Raw genomic sequence first — 16,201 nt, 5'->3', positions numbered from 1 at the left:
GTGTGTACATATATATGAAATTTTTACTTTTAAACTTAACCATTTCTTCATGTCACATAAATATAATATTTATTGAACACCTACTCTGCTAAGAACTAGGAATATAGCGTGAATAAGATAAAAACTATGCTTTAGGAGCTGACTTTGCAAAATAAAATAATATATAAAACTAATTTTGTGGGATGTATCAGTTTCCTTATTCATTATCCTACTGTTAGGAATAATTTGTTTCCATTTCCTTTTCATTTTTTACTCCTAGAAATAAATCTGTAGGCAACATATTTATACAGAAAGCTTCCCCCTTTATTTTGGTTTATTATCTTTATTTCCTAGAAATGGAGTTATTGTTCCAGGAAATAGTCTATTTTAATAAGATACTTTATTTCTAAATGATGTTCTGAAAGGATTATAACTAATTGAAGAAAAAAGCAACAATGAATATCTTATTCTTGCCATCATTGAGTAATATCATTTAAAAGATAGTTACTTGCTTTGATAAGCAGGATTTCTTTTTTTTTTTCTTACATTGTTTGAGGGAAAAGGTTAAAATAATGGTTAAAATAGGATATGCCTATTGTAGTAAATTTAGAAAATAGAAAAAAGTCACAGCCATACTTTTTATGATTTATGGATAAATTATTGTTTGAATCCATTATTATAGTTTGCTTTTATGATCTGAACTCCATGAAAGCAGGCACTGTGTCTCTCATAATTTTCTAGATCGGCTTCTCCCACAGTAGCTGCCACATGTCAAGACTCAGTAAATGGTTTTTGAATGTTTGAACCCTAGTAATAATTTGGTGTCTTACCTTCTGTTCTTTTCCCTTTGTGTCTCTATAAATGGGTATGACATTTCTCTAACTCATTAATTTTATTTTATTTTATTTTTTTTAATTTTTTATTGGTTGTTCACAACATTACAAAGCTCTTGACATATCATATTTCATACATTAGATTGAAGTGGGTTATGAACCCCCAATTTTACCCCAAAAACCTCTAAAAAATAGATTTATGATGGGCACAGTGGCACACATCTATAATCATCTCAGTGACTCAGGAGGCTATTTCAGGAGGATCCCAAGCTTAAGGCCAGCCTCAGCAACTTAGTGGGACCCTGTCTCAAAAAATAAAAAGACCTGGGAATGTAGCTCAGTGGTTAAAGTGCTCTTGGGTTCAATCCCCAGTACCAATAAATAAATGAATTAACGAATAAATAAAACTACCTAATACAGATGTCCTCAATATTGAAAATTTGTGGACTTTACTTGTACTTTATACTTGACTTTTCCAAAACTGGTTTCCTAATAGAATGCCATCTACGTAGTTTAGCCAAATATTTTTTGCTACATTCTGATCAAAAATTTCTCTCTCTTTAAGTATATTTATTTCATTTTAGGGATGATTTTTAATGTTCTTTTATTAAAGCATTATAATAATACACAATATTTGGGTTCATTTTGATGAAATTATACATACAAGTTAATTTTAATCCTCATTGCACCCTTTTTCTTCCCTCCCCCTCCTTCTTTTCTCCCTCCTTTACTGATCTTCTTTCATTCCTTTGTTTATTTTTGATTGGTATGATACATAAAGATGAAATTCTCTTTGGTACATTTATATATGTATATAACATGATTTTGTTAACTTCATTTTATTTTTCTTTCCCTTTCTTCCTCTCTCCCTCTCATTGTCCTACTTCTACTCCACTGGTCTCCCCTATCCAACTTTTAGTAATTTGCATAAATATGATGGAGGACAGTACTGTTTGCAAATAAAACCAGGTCTGTTATATTTATCTGATATATTGAATCACTAGATAATGATAGTAAAAAAGATTCTTTTAAGAATTTTCTTTTTACACTGTAAAATCAGCAAGTTCCTCTGTAGTTATTGAATTCATTTTGATTTTCTTTTACATTCAGATAAATATAAAAAGTGTTATTTCATGACCTCAGTGCTCAAAAGTTTGATCAATTAAAAGGCTAAAAGTAACTATCCCTGAGTACCTAGCCTTGAAGAAGGAAAATTTTATTTGGGGATAGGGATCTTTCCATTTTTTTACTGAATTTTTATACCATTTCCTAACTCTAGAATATGTTGTTTTTGTCTTTTATAATTTAATTGTAAATAGATAGCTGCTAGATGACTATGTGGACTATTTTCTACTTCATTTAGTTTGTGCCAAAAATATTCCTGTATTGTCAATATTGACTTTTCCAAAACTGGTTTCCTAACAGAATGCCATCTCCGTAGTTTAGCCAAATATTTTTGCTACATTCTGATTAAAAATTTCTCTTTCTCTCTCTCTCTAAGTATATTTATTTCATTTTAGGTATGATTTTTGTTAACTTCATTTTCTTTTTCTTTTCCTTCCTTCCTCTCTCTCTCATTGTCCTGCTTCTACTCCACTGGTCTCTCCTATCCAACTTTTAGTAATTTGCATAAATGTGATGGAGGACAGTACTATTTGCAAATAGATAAAGTGAACATAAATTATTTTTTCTTTAAACAGGTAATAAAAACTTTAGATCCCAAATTAAATCCAGCATCAGCTGAAATAATGCTACTTAGAAAGCAGTTGGCAGAGAAGGAGAGAAGAATTGAGATTCTGGAGGTAAAACATTCTTAATCACACATTTTTAATTATTCTGTGGGGAAGTCTGGTAATTAATTCCTTTCATATATTATCCATTAATGATCAAGTTTCAAAAAATGTTAGAAATGTAGTGATTTAGCAATCAGTATGTTTATAACAAAGTATCTCACTAGCCCTCTAGATTGGCACATACATGATTTGTGTGTCTTCTTTATTTTCTCATTGTAGCCCTCCCTCTTTAACAGCCAATTTTTATGGTTATCATTTACTGCCATGTTCCTTTTAGATTGTGAGGATTTCATTTAGAAAAAGAAAAAACTGAGCTTACCTTTTAAAAAAGGTACTGTGTTTAAAAGGTACTGTGAGCCAGATTTGTCTCATCTTTTCTTGTTTCTCACCTGAACCTAAACAAAATTAGTTGGAATTTCTGGTAGAATGAAGTACTCCTAGAATCCCAGTAATTCCCCAAACAAAGCAGCCATCTTTATTATCATACAAGGTTATGTTAGTAATGATCTCATTAATTAGTTGAATCTTTAAATTTTAAAAGTATTTTTGGGCTAGTGGTTAAACATTTTTTAGAGGCTTGGATACATATGCCACAGCATGGAATTGTATATTCTTAAATTTTGTAGTTGGGCATATTCTAGTTTGTTTTGCAGAGTGGTTTACAAAATTTTTTAATACTATGGTGAGACAATAATGCTATTCTTGAAGTCAATATATACTTCCTTTTACCAACATGTAAATAATTACAAATCTATGTTGAATTTTATATCTGGCCTTGAAATTCTCATAAATGATAGTAGGATTATTTTTAAATCAATCAATAATATTATATTTCAAATTCTATTCAGATACCTTTTTTCTAAACAAGTAGGTGTGGACTTTGGTGGAAATATGTTTGTTTTAAGGTTTGACTTTAATCCACTCCTTCCTACATCCAGAATGTACACCAAGCATATGTGTGTATGCTGTCAGTGCTTCTTCAGACCATGATGTGTGTTGAGAAAAGTACTGGGAAGGGATGTCTTTCTAAAAGAAATGCTATTAATTCTTCAAGATCCAATTCAAATGTTTCTTCTTCTATAAAGTTTCCCTGTATTCCTTAGGCAAAGGTAGTTGTCTCTCTGTAATGAGTTCATGTATTTTTTTTTAAATTCATTGAATAGCAGCATTGGTTTTCCTTTTGGCACATTTTGAGGTATATGAGAGCAAAGGCTATTTCTTATGCTTCTGTATGCACATCAATAAATATTACATAAATCAGAGGCCAGGATTATAGCTTTATTGGCAATCTATTTTAAGGTTATCACCTTTCTCTGGGCCTCAATCTGTACTTCTAGAAAAATAGGCTTGAGGATATAATCTTTGACAGTGGCTCTTTTTTACTTCCCACTGCAAGCCAACGAGAATGTATACAATTGCTATTGTTTGAAGTAGGACTTCCAAAAGGATCATGTAAGAGTACTCTGTGTATGCATCTCTATACACACTGAAAAAGAAGAAAGGAGAAACATGATGTAAATAGCAGAGGCTGTTCCATCTGCTACCCCTTCAAGGATGTCTGCACCTGTAATAGTATGAGGCAGAAGGGCGTCACCTTCGGATTTAGTGTCCACATGCCTTTTGTATCTTGAGTGTCTTTCCCAGGGTCTTGTCAAGTGTTTCAGGATTAGTTTTCTATGAGCCACCTATATCTGTTGCTCAATAGAATTACAAAATTCTGTGTTACAGAATTATGAAATTTGCTGTTAAGTTAATAAAAATAGACTGCCGGCCTCTGCAGTGGCACATAAAAATTACTGCAGGGAATTTAATACACTGCATCCTCTTTTTCCTTGGTTCAGCTCTTCATAAGTGAAGCCCCAGTTTTGATAACTAAGCCAGTTGCTTTTTTCCTCAAGATAAGAGGAACAATAGCAGAAGACTCACTAGAGAGGGTGTGTGTCTATCTGTCTGTGTACGTGTACGCCCATATTAAATCACTGTTTCTTTTAGTAAAATTCTGAAATAAAGATTAGTCACAAATCTTCTTTCCTAAAGATGTCGTGAATACTTTTCTGCATGAATCATTTCACACTTTGACTACTTTATGTGCCTCACAAATACATTCTTCATATTCTCTCAACAATGAGATTGTGAAGAAATTATTCTGTTTTGGGTAATTTGGAACAATTTAAATGTCCTCATATCTCTTTCCAGAGTGAATGTAAAGTAGCAAAATTTCGTGATTATGAAGAAAAGCTCATTGTTTCTGCCTGGTATAATAAGGTGAGTGAAATGTAGCCAGTGATTGGATATTTCAAATAGTCTTTTTTGGCAAACAATAGAAATATACTTTATACCATTAACCAGGATGTAACGTGTTTATATAACTGAAAGAAAAATTACTCTGGCTGTGCGGATATTTTATCTTCATATCCTCTTTCTATTAATGTTGATTATACTTCATTGAATTGTTTCATAACTCATCAGCCTTTAACTGATGCACATTTAGAACAGGCAGGAAAATCAATTATTTTTTAAATAGCTTTGAGCTGAAACTTTTAATTTGTATTGATAAAGGGTTTCTAAAAACATGAATATCTCTAATGCAAAATTCTTGAAGCAGTACTCTTCAATAATGATCTATCCATTCTACTAAAGAAAAAAATAATATTATACATAACTTTAATTTTGTCATCCTTAGATGTTTTCAAGAGTAGCATTCTATAATGTATAAGCTTCCTTTGAGCTAATTAGCTAGAATAGATAAGATTTTAGCCATTTTCTATCATTATCTATCACTTAACACAAGGGAATTTCTGTTTATAGCCCACATGTGTGTGCTGTGCTTCCTCGTGTAGCACTAGTTGTCTTTCCATGACTAGTCGGTATAGATACAAGGCAAATAAGAAGTTCTTTTTTTCATTTTTCAGCTTATATTTGTTGAACATCTACTATATTTCTTGTATTAGCTATTTATGATGCTAAGTTCAAAAAATTGTTTTGAGGTCTATGAGGTCTAGTGAGAGTAATGCCTTCTCATTAAAAAAAAAAAAAGCCCAAACTATAATCATTTGTCATATAATAATATATCCAGAGACCATACTTTTAAGAAAATCACCAATCTAAGCTTTTCTGTATGGTATGTCTGCTTAAGCTGGAGTGGGTCCAAACATAAAAATTTTTTTGGGAACCTTTTCCTATTGTTGTAATGAAGCCCAAATCCAGTATGTTCTTTTAAGATACTGAGGGTTTTGTTTTGTTGTTGTTTTTTTCTTATTGTTGTTTTATTTTGAAACAGAGTGTCACTAAATTGCTTAGGGTCTTACTAAGTTGCTATGATTGATCTCAAACTTGTGATCATTCTGCCTCAGCCTCCTGAGTTGCTGAAATTACAGGTGTGCTCCACTGTGCCTGGCTTTAGGCTACTGTTTTAATGATTTCAATTTTAGTGGGTTAAAATAGAGAAACTGGGTTTTATGTTTCTTATTAGCATTACCATGTGAGATTAATCTGCTTTTGAATATTTTCTTCTATAAAAATGAGATAACCTTTAGCTTTCTAGGATTGTTTTGAGGATAAATATGTGTGTGTGTGTGTTTATGTTTGTGTAGATAGATGTATACATAGATGGATGGATGGATAGATATAGCTATGTATATATTTAGTAATCTTATATGTTTTGGTTTAGAGTCTAGCATTCCAGAAACTGGGGATGGAATCCAGGCTTGTGAGTGGCAGTAGTGCTTGCAAAGACACTGGTGTCTATACTCCTGCACGATCATTCTTAGCACAGCAGCGGCACATCACCAACACCCGAAGAAATCTCTCTGTTAAAGTTCCTGCTACAACATCTGATTAAACTGCAAAAGAAAATATAAACAGAAGTGCCCTTAAAATATTTTATACCTTTTAGCTTACTGCCAGATTGAAAAAGAAGGTTAAGATGCTTGGTAATCAGCTATTTTAGAATCAAAATGCATCACATTAATTTTATCAGCTGACACTGAAAATAAAGTATAGAATTAGCTATCTCTCTGGAAAGCACATTTGAATAATTGGAAGATGTATTTAAGCACACATCTCAAACATTTGTCTTTTGAGTATTATAATTTCAAATTGTCTGTATATTTTAGTTTAATGTTTCAGTTGTATTAGTAACTTGATAATTCATAACATGTAATCAGTAATATGTAATTTAAAAATGCATCTATATTTGTTTAATGTTTTTGGTCCATGTAAAAATAGTCATGAGGTAAGCATATGGAAAACTATACAAGGATGATTTGTTTGACTTGATATACCCAAGGTTTTACTACTTCTCTCTTCTGTCATTGAATTGGGTATGTTTTGTCACCCCATGGAAAGTAAATGTTTGGACAACTTCAATATTGAAATGACTTTGCCATAGTAAAAATGACTGATTGGAAAATTTGCAGATTGTGAAATAAGTCATCATTCTCACATGTCCCAGCTAATAAACAAGGGTTTCTGGAGAGCTTGGTTGAAATGCTAAGGGTGGGAAGTACACTGACATTTGTAACAGGTGCCTTTCTGATGGAAAGCAAGCTGAAAAATATACTTTGTATAAAATGGCCACATACTTTTTAATGTAATTAATGAAAATTACAGTTATTGCTTTAAAGCATAAAATTATCTGGCTTTTGCTTTTAAAAAAAAGTACATCACAATATAATAGTTTTTGTCTCTTCTGGAAAGAGATGAAGCAGTGATAAAACAATGTAGCATTAATTTGATTTTGTTTACTAATTAAGGAATTTGTCTTGGGCTGAGTTTTTGGTATGCAGATCATTTTTGCCCAAAGCTCTTATTTTTAGAAATGTTCCTTTTTTATTTGGGGGGAGTGCATTTTTAAAAATCACAACTTTGGAATATTAGTTTTGTTAAATTTCTGTTGTTCATCATGATAGCCATGTGGCAATTTAAATTAATTAAAATAAGAAGTTTAGTTGCTTGGTTGTACCTGCACATCTCCAACCAAACGTGGCTAGTAGCTTCTGTATTGGGCAGTTCAAATATAGACTACAACAATAAAAATAAATGTTAGAACTATTTCAGATGTTACAAGGAACTGAACTGTGATGTAACTTGTGTTTTGTGTTTGAAATAGTTGCATACCATACGTTGTGATAACTAATTAGTCTTTCCAGTGCTGTTCAACAGGTACAACAAATACATATCAACAGTATGTCTAGACCAGAGATTAGCAAGCTTTATGTGAGGGGATAGATTTAAAATATTTTAGTAAATAATTCAGATTTTATAGGTTACATGTTCTCTGTCTCAAGTACTCTATGCTAGTGTAAAAGAAGCAATACACAGCATGTAAACAAAATGGGCATGGCAGTAGTTCAGTAAGTTTATTTATAGCATCAAGTAAGCCAGATTTGGCTGGCAGGCTATAGATCTGTGGTCTAGGTTTTATTCTTAGCTTTTCTTTCCAAATATGAGTATTGTTCCATCTGCAGTATTTTCATTGAAATAACTGGTTTTAAATTCTTAGTAATTTTTTTGATCACTGAAAGTACAAAAATTTTATATTGTGTTTGGCTCTCTGAGTTTAGGGAATATCTCTCTGGATATTTTATTTTATCAAGGTTACTTCTGTTGACCACCTCTTAGATTTTGATGTTTTTTATCTGTGTAATTATATTGTTTGCATTTTTGTATATTCTTATAGTGTCTGCTTGCCTGTGACTTTCGGTGAAAGAAAATAAGACTTCAAAATGTTTTAGCATGTTATTTAAACTTTTCTAAGTATTATTACAGCTTTTTGGTATATTTTGGTCATGAAAACATCTGCCTTTTGGTGTTTCTACTTGATTGTAATTGAGATTTTACAAACTCTTCAAGCTCACTTTTAATTGAATATATTGTAAAACATCAATCTCAAAATACTAGTATATTCCAGTTCAATTGCTAATAAATTTTCAGTTATTATACTTGGAATTTCTAAATAAATTGTGAAATTTCTGAATAAGGGTGTAGGCTAGAAACTTTTTTCTTAACAGAAAAAAAAAACAAGTTTCCTGATTTAGCGTTTTTATAATTAGGTAGAATTTAAAATGTTTGATATATAAGTATTTATAAACAAGACTAATGTAAAGTTCTATATTGTGATTATTCATACAGAAATTCAGGAACTGATCAGAAGTGAGATTCTTTTTCACATCTGGTTAATGTAGTGAGAATGACACCCTGTGGGTGGTAAAGCATTATATATGTTTCATTCCAAACCATGATTTATACACATCTGTGTTGTAAGGGAGGCTTGAATGTATATACTATGAAAGAGATATTCAGCTTTTATCTATGTTATAAGAACTGAATGTCCCAATGATTATAAAGTAAAACTACAGACCAATTTGAAAATGATCTTTAATTTTGAGCATTAGTTCAAAGATTAATGTTCTTTTTTCTTTTTAATATACACATGACAGTAATGTTTATCCTGAGATTAACCTAATGTATTGAGAAATATTTAAAGTTTATTTTTTCAATGAATGAGGCTAATAATTTAGTATAGATTAAGAATGTCTTATGTAGACATATTACACCGAGTATCCCATATCCACATGTCATCATCTTTGATAATGGGTGTGATAATTCAAATGTTAGATAATGCTTCCACAGCCGCACCTGTTTCTGTGTAGTGACATTTCTGACTCTTTGGGGTGGGGGAGCTTTTAGACCACAGTACTCTATGTGCATATTTAATGAGAAACATTCCTATGTTAAAATGTGAGTATATAGTTGTATGCAAATGTTTTTACTGTGAACCTGTACATTGCAGATAGTCTGGAAATTTATAAAGCACAAACCATAAAAGAAGATAGTATGCAGGGGTAGCTTAAATGTAATGTTTAGTTTTTAAAAGGCCCTTTCTATTTTCTATGGCAAAGACTTTGACACTTGAAAAATAGAAGCAATATTTGATTTATTTTTGTAAGTATTTAGAATATTATTTTAAATAAATGATATTGGGTCTTGTCCAATAATATAATTGTGAAATGTTTTAAGTAAATAAACTTTCTGCTTCTGTGTCTGTTAGTTTTGATGCTTTTAGTGGCACAAATCCATTCAGTTGCTGTTTTAAATAAAGGACTAAAATGTTTAAGATTGGTAAAAATGCATTCTTTTTCCTTTGAATTTTGTCAATGAAAAGACGTATAAAGTGATTTTTTGAGTGTCCTTTTATATTTCCAAATTCCCCATTCAAATGGAGACATCTTTCAATAATGTGTAGTCCAGAACATTTCTAGGCAATAAAATTTCAGAGACTGCTACTTACCTCTTAATATTCATTTTCAAGTTCTTCATTTAATAATAGAACCCCATGTTTTATATGGGGAAAATATCCAGGGGGTCAGAAAAAATACCCCTCAAAACTTTACTTCTTAGAATCCCTTGTTAACTGGGTGTGAGACCATTTAGCTAAATTCTGGCTAATCGTACTGATGGAGTGGATAGTACTGATGTGTGCGTACCAAAAGAATGGGCTACTTTCCTTAGTCCCCAGTCTGAAATACCATGTGCCTGAAACAATCTTAGGTATAGTTGAACAACAAGGAAAAAGGAACTTGGATGCCTGCAACCATATTTTAATCATGTCAGCTGTGAACTTCCAGCTTAGTTGTCTCTTAATCTTTTCAAAGTCTTTAAGCTGATTTTTTTTGGGGGGTTGGGGGTTTTTTTTGTAGCATCCTAACATTTTCCAATTTATACAAATACGTCGAGTTGTGAAATTGAGTTTTAGGAAAGCACAGGTGTTCCATGTTCTTGGTGTTAGGCCATTTATTTTTGAAATATACCTTCTTTCTCTTATGTCCCCCTTTAGGCATCTGTTGATATACTTACCTGTGTCCTATAGGTCTCTAAAGCTCTGCTCATTTCTCATCATCTCTCTTCATTCTGCTCCATAGAGTAGATAATTTCATTGATTTACATTCTTCATGTTTACTAAATCATCTTGCCAGTTTGAAGATACACTACTAATCCCCTCTAGTAAATTTTAAATTTCAATTATATTTTCAATTCTAGAATTTATAGTTAATTGCTTTTTAAATTGCTCACTCTCATCATAATCTTTCATTCAATGAGAAATCATTGTTATGCTTACCTTCAATTCTTTAGATATGACTCTTTAAGTTTTTTGAACATACTTATGTATAGTAAATCCAGTATCTGGGCTTCCTCAGGGACAGTTTCTAGACACTGCATATTCCATGCATAGGCCATAGTTTCCTATTTACTTGCATGATTAAAGATTTTTTTTGTTGTTGAAAATTGGCATTTTAAATGATACGTGGAAACTGTGGAAATCAGACTGTATGTACTACACACACACCCAGGTTTTGTTATTGTGACTATTTGTGCTTTTTGTTTAAAGACTCGGATTAATTCTGCAAAACTTCCTTTTATCATGTGCAGCCACTGGAATTCTCTGATAGCATAGTGTTCTGCTGATTTTGGTCAGAGGTTTTCTTTAAGACCTTGAGCTGTTAAGTTAGTCTTTTCCAAAGTGTTCTGTGTGAGCTGGGTTATACCCTTAACATTTGCAACTATATTCTGACTGTGACTTCCTACTTATCCAGGGCCTCAAGTCAGCCAGGAGTGAAAGACAGTCTTCTTGGGTCTCTCCCTAGGTGTGTGTAGGCCCATCTAGATTTCTAGGAATGTTTTAGCTTTTGAAGCACCAGTGGACTTCCCTTTTACCTTCTTAACTCTTATTAGTATTAACTGGTATTACCACCTTGGGTTACTGCAATGTTGTACAATTGTCAGTGACTCATTTCAACGTATACTCTATGTGATGGTTCTCACAGTGAGCTTTGAGTCAAGACCAAATGTGAGTCTTGAGAATGGGGTTTTTCAGGGAACTGCCAGAAAGGTCAAATAGGGATAGTTTTCTGAGGATGGGCCTTACCAGTGTTCCAAACCCATTTTTGTTCCCTCTGGGGGCTGCTCTGGTTGATATTCTCAGTTGCCATAGTTGTAAGCTGGTTGCTTTTCAGGAATACTTCAGAGCAGAGAAGAGATGGGCAGGGCAAGTTCAAAGGACTTTAACTGTTCTTCCTGAGAGTTGGTTCTTATTTTTATAAACAAATGCTCAAATTGTTGCAAGACTTTAGTGAATCTTGAAAATATTCCATTTCAGAATTCTGGAAATTATATGAGCAATTTTTGCTAGTGATCTCTGGACTCTTTTCAAGGAATGAATTTTAAAAGTCTTTGTTATTTCAGAAGTTCTCTCCACAAGTCTGATTTTTGAAAGTAGAAATTACCTTAATAATCTTTAAAGTCCTTATTTTCCAGAATGTGAAATACAGGCACTGAAAGGTAGAGAGCTTGCTGCATAATGATGGGAAATCTATGGTATACTGACAGCATTCAGCTCACTAAGCTGTTTGCTCCCCACTGCATGTTCAACAAACATTTATTTAGCATCTACTATGTATGAAACACTAAGAACTGTGCCTCTGTGAATAAGATAGTTTCCTCTGCAAAGCTCAACAGCACTGGAAGTTTACATGGAAATAGAAAATACAAGCTTTGTAATTATTAGGGAATGGAGAAGGAAACTAACAAGGAAAATGCGTAAGTCGACATTAAAGCAGCTTTTGCAGGATGAATAAGACTCTTAACAGGTGTAATTAGACATGTCTTGCAGGGGCGAAAAAAAGCTTATATAAAGACCTGAAGGGCTGGGGATGTGGCTCAAGCGGTAGTGCGCTCGCCTGGCATGCGTGCGACCCGGGTTCAATCCTCAGCACCACATACCAACAAAGATGTTGTGTCCGCCGAGAACTAAAAAATAAATATTAAAAAATTCCCTCTCTCTCTCTCTCTCTCTCTCTCTCTCTCTCTCTCTCTCTCTCTCTCTCTCTCTTTCTCCTCTCTCTCTCTCTCTCTCTCTCTCCTCTCTCACTCTCTCTTAAAAAAAAAAAAAAAGACCTGAAGATGATAAAAGATCTGGCTTGTTCAGGAAATTAATAGTTCAGTAGTCTAGCAAGAGTACTAAAAGATGTAATTGAAGAGGAGAGCAGGTTTCCCACCACAGAAGTGATCCTCTGCTCATCTGAGGAGCAGGCTCACACTAAAAGTGATGCAAATTCTGGGAAGTCCCTCCCTCCAGAGGGCCCCACTTACTTAGATTACCAGTAACAGTGCTCTGGTGTTTTATTGTCTGGCAACCTTGCTAAAGAATTTTTAATTATCCTGTAGCCAATAGGGAGATGACTATATTGTTCTGTGAACCCAGTGAAAAAAAGATCAAATTGCCCAGGGGAAAAATAAGTTCTCCAAGGCTTAACAATATAGCTGGACCCTTTGTTTAGAATAACCACAACAGCATTACTATTATAATTTACTATTTGCTAAACACACTGTGTCACCTCGATATCCATCTATCTTTGTTCTTCACAAAGATACAAGACAGGTATATTAGATACCTCAGCATGCAGGAACAATTCCAAAATCTCAGTGGCTCCAAAATATTTGTTCCTTACATCATATGTCCATCTTGTATAAGCTGTGATTCTGCTTCATGTCTTTGTCACACAGGACACAGACTGACAGATCCTTATGTGGACGTTGCTGGTCTCATGACAGGAAAGAAACATGTTAAACTACTAGCTGACTCTTAAGCCCTCCAAGGTGACTCATGGAATTTTTGCTCTCATTTTATTGATTAAAGCTAATCACATGGCTATTCCTGCATTTATCAAGGTGGTTATATATAATCATCTCACAGAAATACCACAAGGAAAACCACCTCAGAAAGGGGTAGAAGATATTTTGACCGATTATATTATCTACTATAGCTAGAGTTATTAATTCTATATGGTAGATTTGTTTGCAACTGAGTTCAGGAAAGTAAGGTAACCTGTTTAATTCACAAGAAAAAGGCAATAAGTGATGAAACAGGTTTGAATTTGAATTCAAGTTGGCATAGCCACAAAGCTCTGATTTCTAGTTCAACTGACTCTCTAGTGCTACTCCCTGGAATCTTTTAATGTGGTTTTATGTGCATGAGAATTCAGTGTTATTTTTGGACCTTTGATGTATTTGGGCAAAGAGAGGCTTCTGTTCTGACCCTAATATCTATAGTAGGCCTCATCACAGGTTTAGTGCCAAACCCTGAAAGGGACAGGGACCCTTTTTACTTGGTTCTTTCTTCTTGCTTAATTTTCAATCTGTGTCAAAAGAAGGAAAAGTTCTTAGTTTTTTAAGACAGAATAAATAGCTCATAGTGATGCACACACAAGAGTGACCCAGAAACTACAAAATATCCATCCAGGGCATCACCCTGCTCTTGAGAAACCAGCCTGGGGAAATGGGAAAGGTGACTCTTCCAAAAGCCATCTGGAAAAAAGGGCCTGAAATAGGTCAGAACAAGCCTGTGCTCTTCCACTGTGTTCTTGAGAGATTACAGTATTATCATCAGGTGAGATGACAAGGACAAAGGAGTAGTGGTGAGATTTGATTTCTGGCAATAGGTCTAATGTAGCAGTAGTCCACAATCATCGTATCTATTCTGTTCATTAACTCACTATTTTTTGAGCCCTCTCATGCTCCAGGCATGGTTGTTGATACTGCAGTCACAAAAATGAATGACAGAAACACTTCCTGTCCTAAAGGAATTTATCAGTTAACTCATACTGTAAATTTCATAATGCTGTAAATTTCATAATGCTCTTCAAAATTTAGTGGCTAAACAGAAACCACTTTTTTTTTCTTATTTTACTTTCTCTATATTATTCACCAAATAGAATAGAAAGAAATAAATATGAGACCACTGATCTTGAAAGATTTTTCAGTTCAGTCAAGTAAAAATGTCATTAACATCTACAATGGAAATAGCAAGATGACAGATGATACAGTATAGAGAAACCCTGGACCAAAGCAAAACAAAACACTGGTGAGGCTAGGGAGGCTTTCTTTGTTACTGTGGGCCTTGGTGGTTTTTTTGTTACTGTTGTTTCCTTTTTGAACTCCAGAATCTTCAGGGGTTGCTTGGGTTCTTTTTCTATGTATTTAACCTTATCCTCCATCCCTGACCTGTAGAGGAAAGTAGACAGACAATGCACAGTAAGCATTTGAGGCAGAGCAGTAGGAAGGGAGACTAGAAGGAAGAGGACATAACACGTGAGAACACAGGTACCAAGAGGCTAAGTGCATTTGGCATCCTTTATTTTCTCTATGCTGGATCCTGCATTCCCTGTGTCTTCTTATGGGAAATGTCTATTCAAATAATTTTCCCAGCTTTAATTGTTCTTGAGTTTTCACATTGGAATTTCATATATATTTTGGTAATTAGTCCTTTTCAAATGAATAGTTGGCAAATGTTTTCTCCTGCAGGATGTATTTTCAAGTTATTTTCTTCATTGTATAGAAACTTCATAGTATGATAGAATCCTCTGTGTCAAGTTTCTTTTTGTTGACTGTGCTTTTGGCTTCCCCAGTAACCACTTATTTAACTCATGAATCTCAGGTTGGCAATAGACTGGCTCATTTGGAAAGTTCTTGATTCATCTGGACTTTCTCATGCTTATTCAGTTTATAGATTTGAACCTGCTTTTATCAGCTAGCCTTATTAGCTAGAGCTCTGGCCAGCTGTCCATTAGGGCAATGTAACAGCAATGACTGGGCTGTAAATTTCTCGGCATCCAACAAAATAACATAGGTTTGCTTAAGAGTTCCAAAAGTATAAGCAGGAGCACATAACTTCTCTTGGGTCCAAGGCTCAGAAAATTCATTTCATCACATTCTGTTGTCCAAAGAGATCAGTGATCCAGCCCAGAGTGAAGACAATGGTAAATAGATTCTATCTCTTGAAGGGAGGAATTATTAAGTCACATTGAAAAGGGTACAGACACAAGGAATTAAATTATTCTCCTCTAGTCAAGTTTCAAAAAAGTTAAAACACACTGTGCTGAGTTTTCTATTTCATGCTAAGTTTTCTATTTCATCCTAGTAGTGGACTAACTTTTCTACTATAAAGAACCAGAAAACATCATCATCCAAAGTACATGTATGAAGACATGAATTGGTGTCAACATACTTTATATACAACCAGAGATATGAAAAATGGTGCTGTATATGTGTAATAAGAATTGTAATGCATTCCACTGTCATTTATTTTTAAAAAAAAATCAATAAAAAAAGATCAAGTAAAACTACCCTATTAAAAAAAAAAAAAGAACCAAAAGAATCAATAAAATAAATACACAAGAGTTTTCAGATACTGGAAAAGTGGAACTGCAGGACTGTGATTCCCAAAAGAAAGGACAAATGAAGTGAACTCCACCATCTCTTACTTTCTCCCTGGAGGCATTTACTGGACCCCATTACAAGAAGGAGAGGGAACAATCAGATCACAGTAGTCTTTATTAGATAAAAAAATATAGTTTGGAGTGACTGACATGACTAGAATTTGTAAGGCAGAGAAAGGAGCAAGCTCTGCCAAGAAGGAGCTCCATAAATCTTCAAGGAGAATAGCTGACCTCTGTAGGTATAGGTCGAGACTCCAAGAAGCTGGACAAAGAGCATCTAGTGGGGACAAAATAACTAACTGCCAAAAAGCTATAAGCTTAA

At 33.7% G+C, this 16,201-nt stretch overlaps 1 protein-coding gene across 1 annotated transcript in view; it reads left to right on the top strand.

Moving 5' to 3' along the window:
* The window catches only part of HOOK1 (hook microtubule tethering protein 1), a 55,245-nt gene extending 48,685 nt beyond the window's left edge, over window positions 1–6,560 (top strand). The window contains exons 20-22 of the mRNA XM_081307845.1: window positions 2,513–2,614; window positions 4,802–4,870; window positions 6,276–6,560. Coding sequence (XP_081163971.1) covers window positions 2,513–2,614; window positions 4,802–4,870; window positions 6,276–6,446 — 342 coding nt within the window. The 3' untranslated portion in view covers window positions 6,447–6,560. The remainder of the gene's footprint in view (window positions 1–2,512; window positions 2,615–4,801; window positions 4,871–6,275) is intronic.
* Window positions 6,561–16,201: the final 9,641 nt, after the last annotated feature.

Source organism: Spermophilus citellus (genome assembly GCF_964194105.1).
Source record: "Spermophilus citellus genome assembly, chromosome: 9".
Lineage (NCBI taxonomy): Eukaryota > Metazoa > Chordata > Mammalia > Rodentia > Sciuridae > Spermophilus > Spermophilus citellus.
The sequence above is the reverse complement of the archived record's forward strand: the minus strand, read 5'-3'. Positions and strand labels throughout refer to the sequence as shown.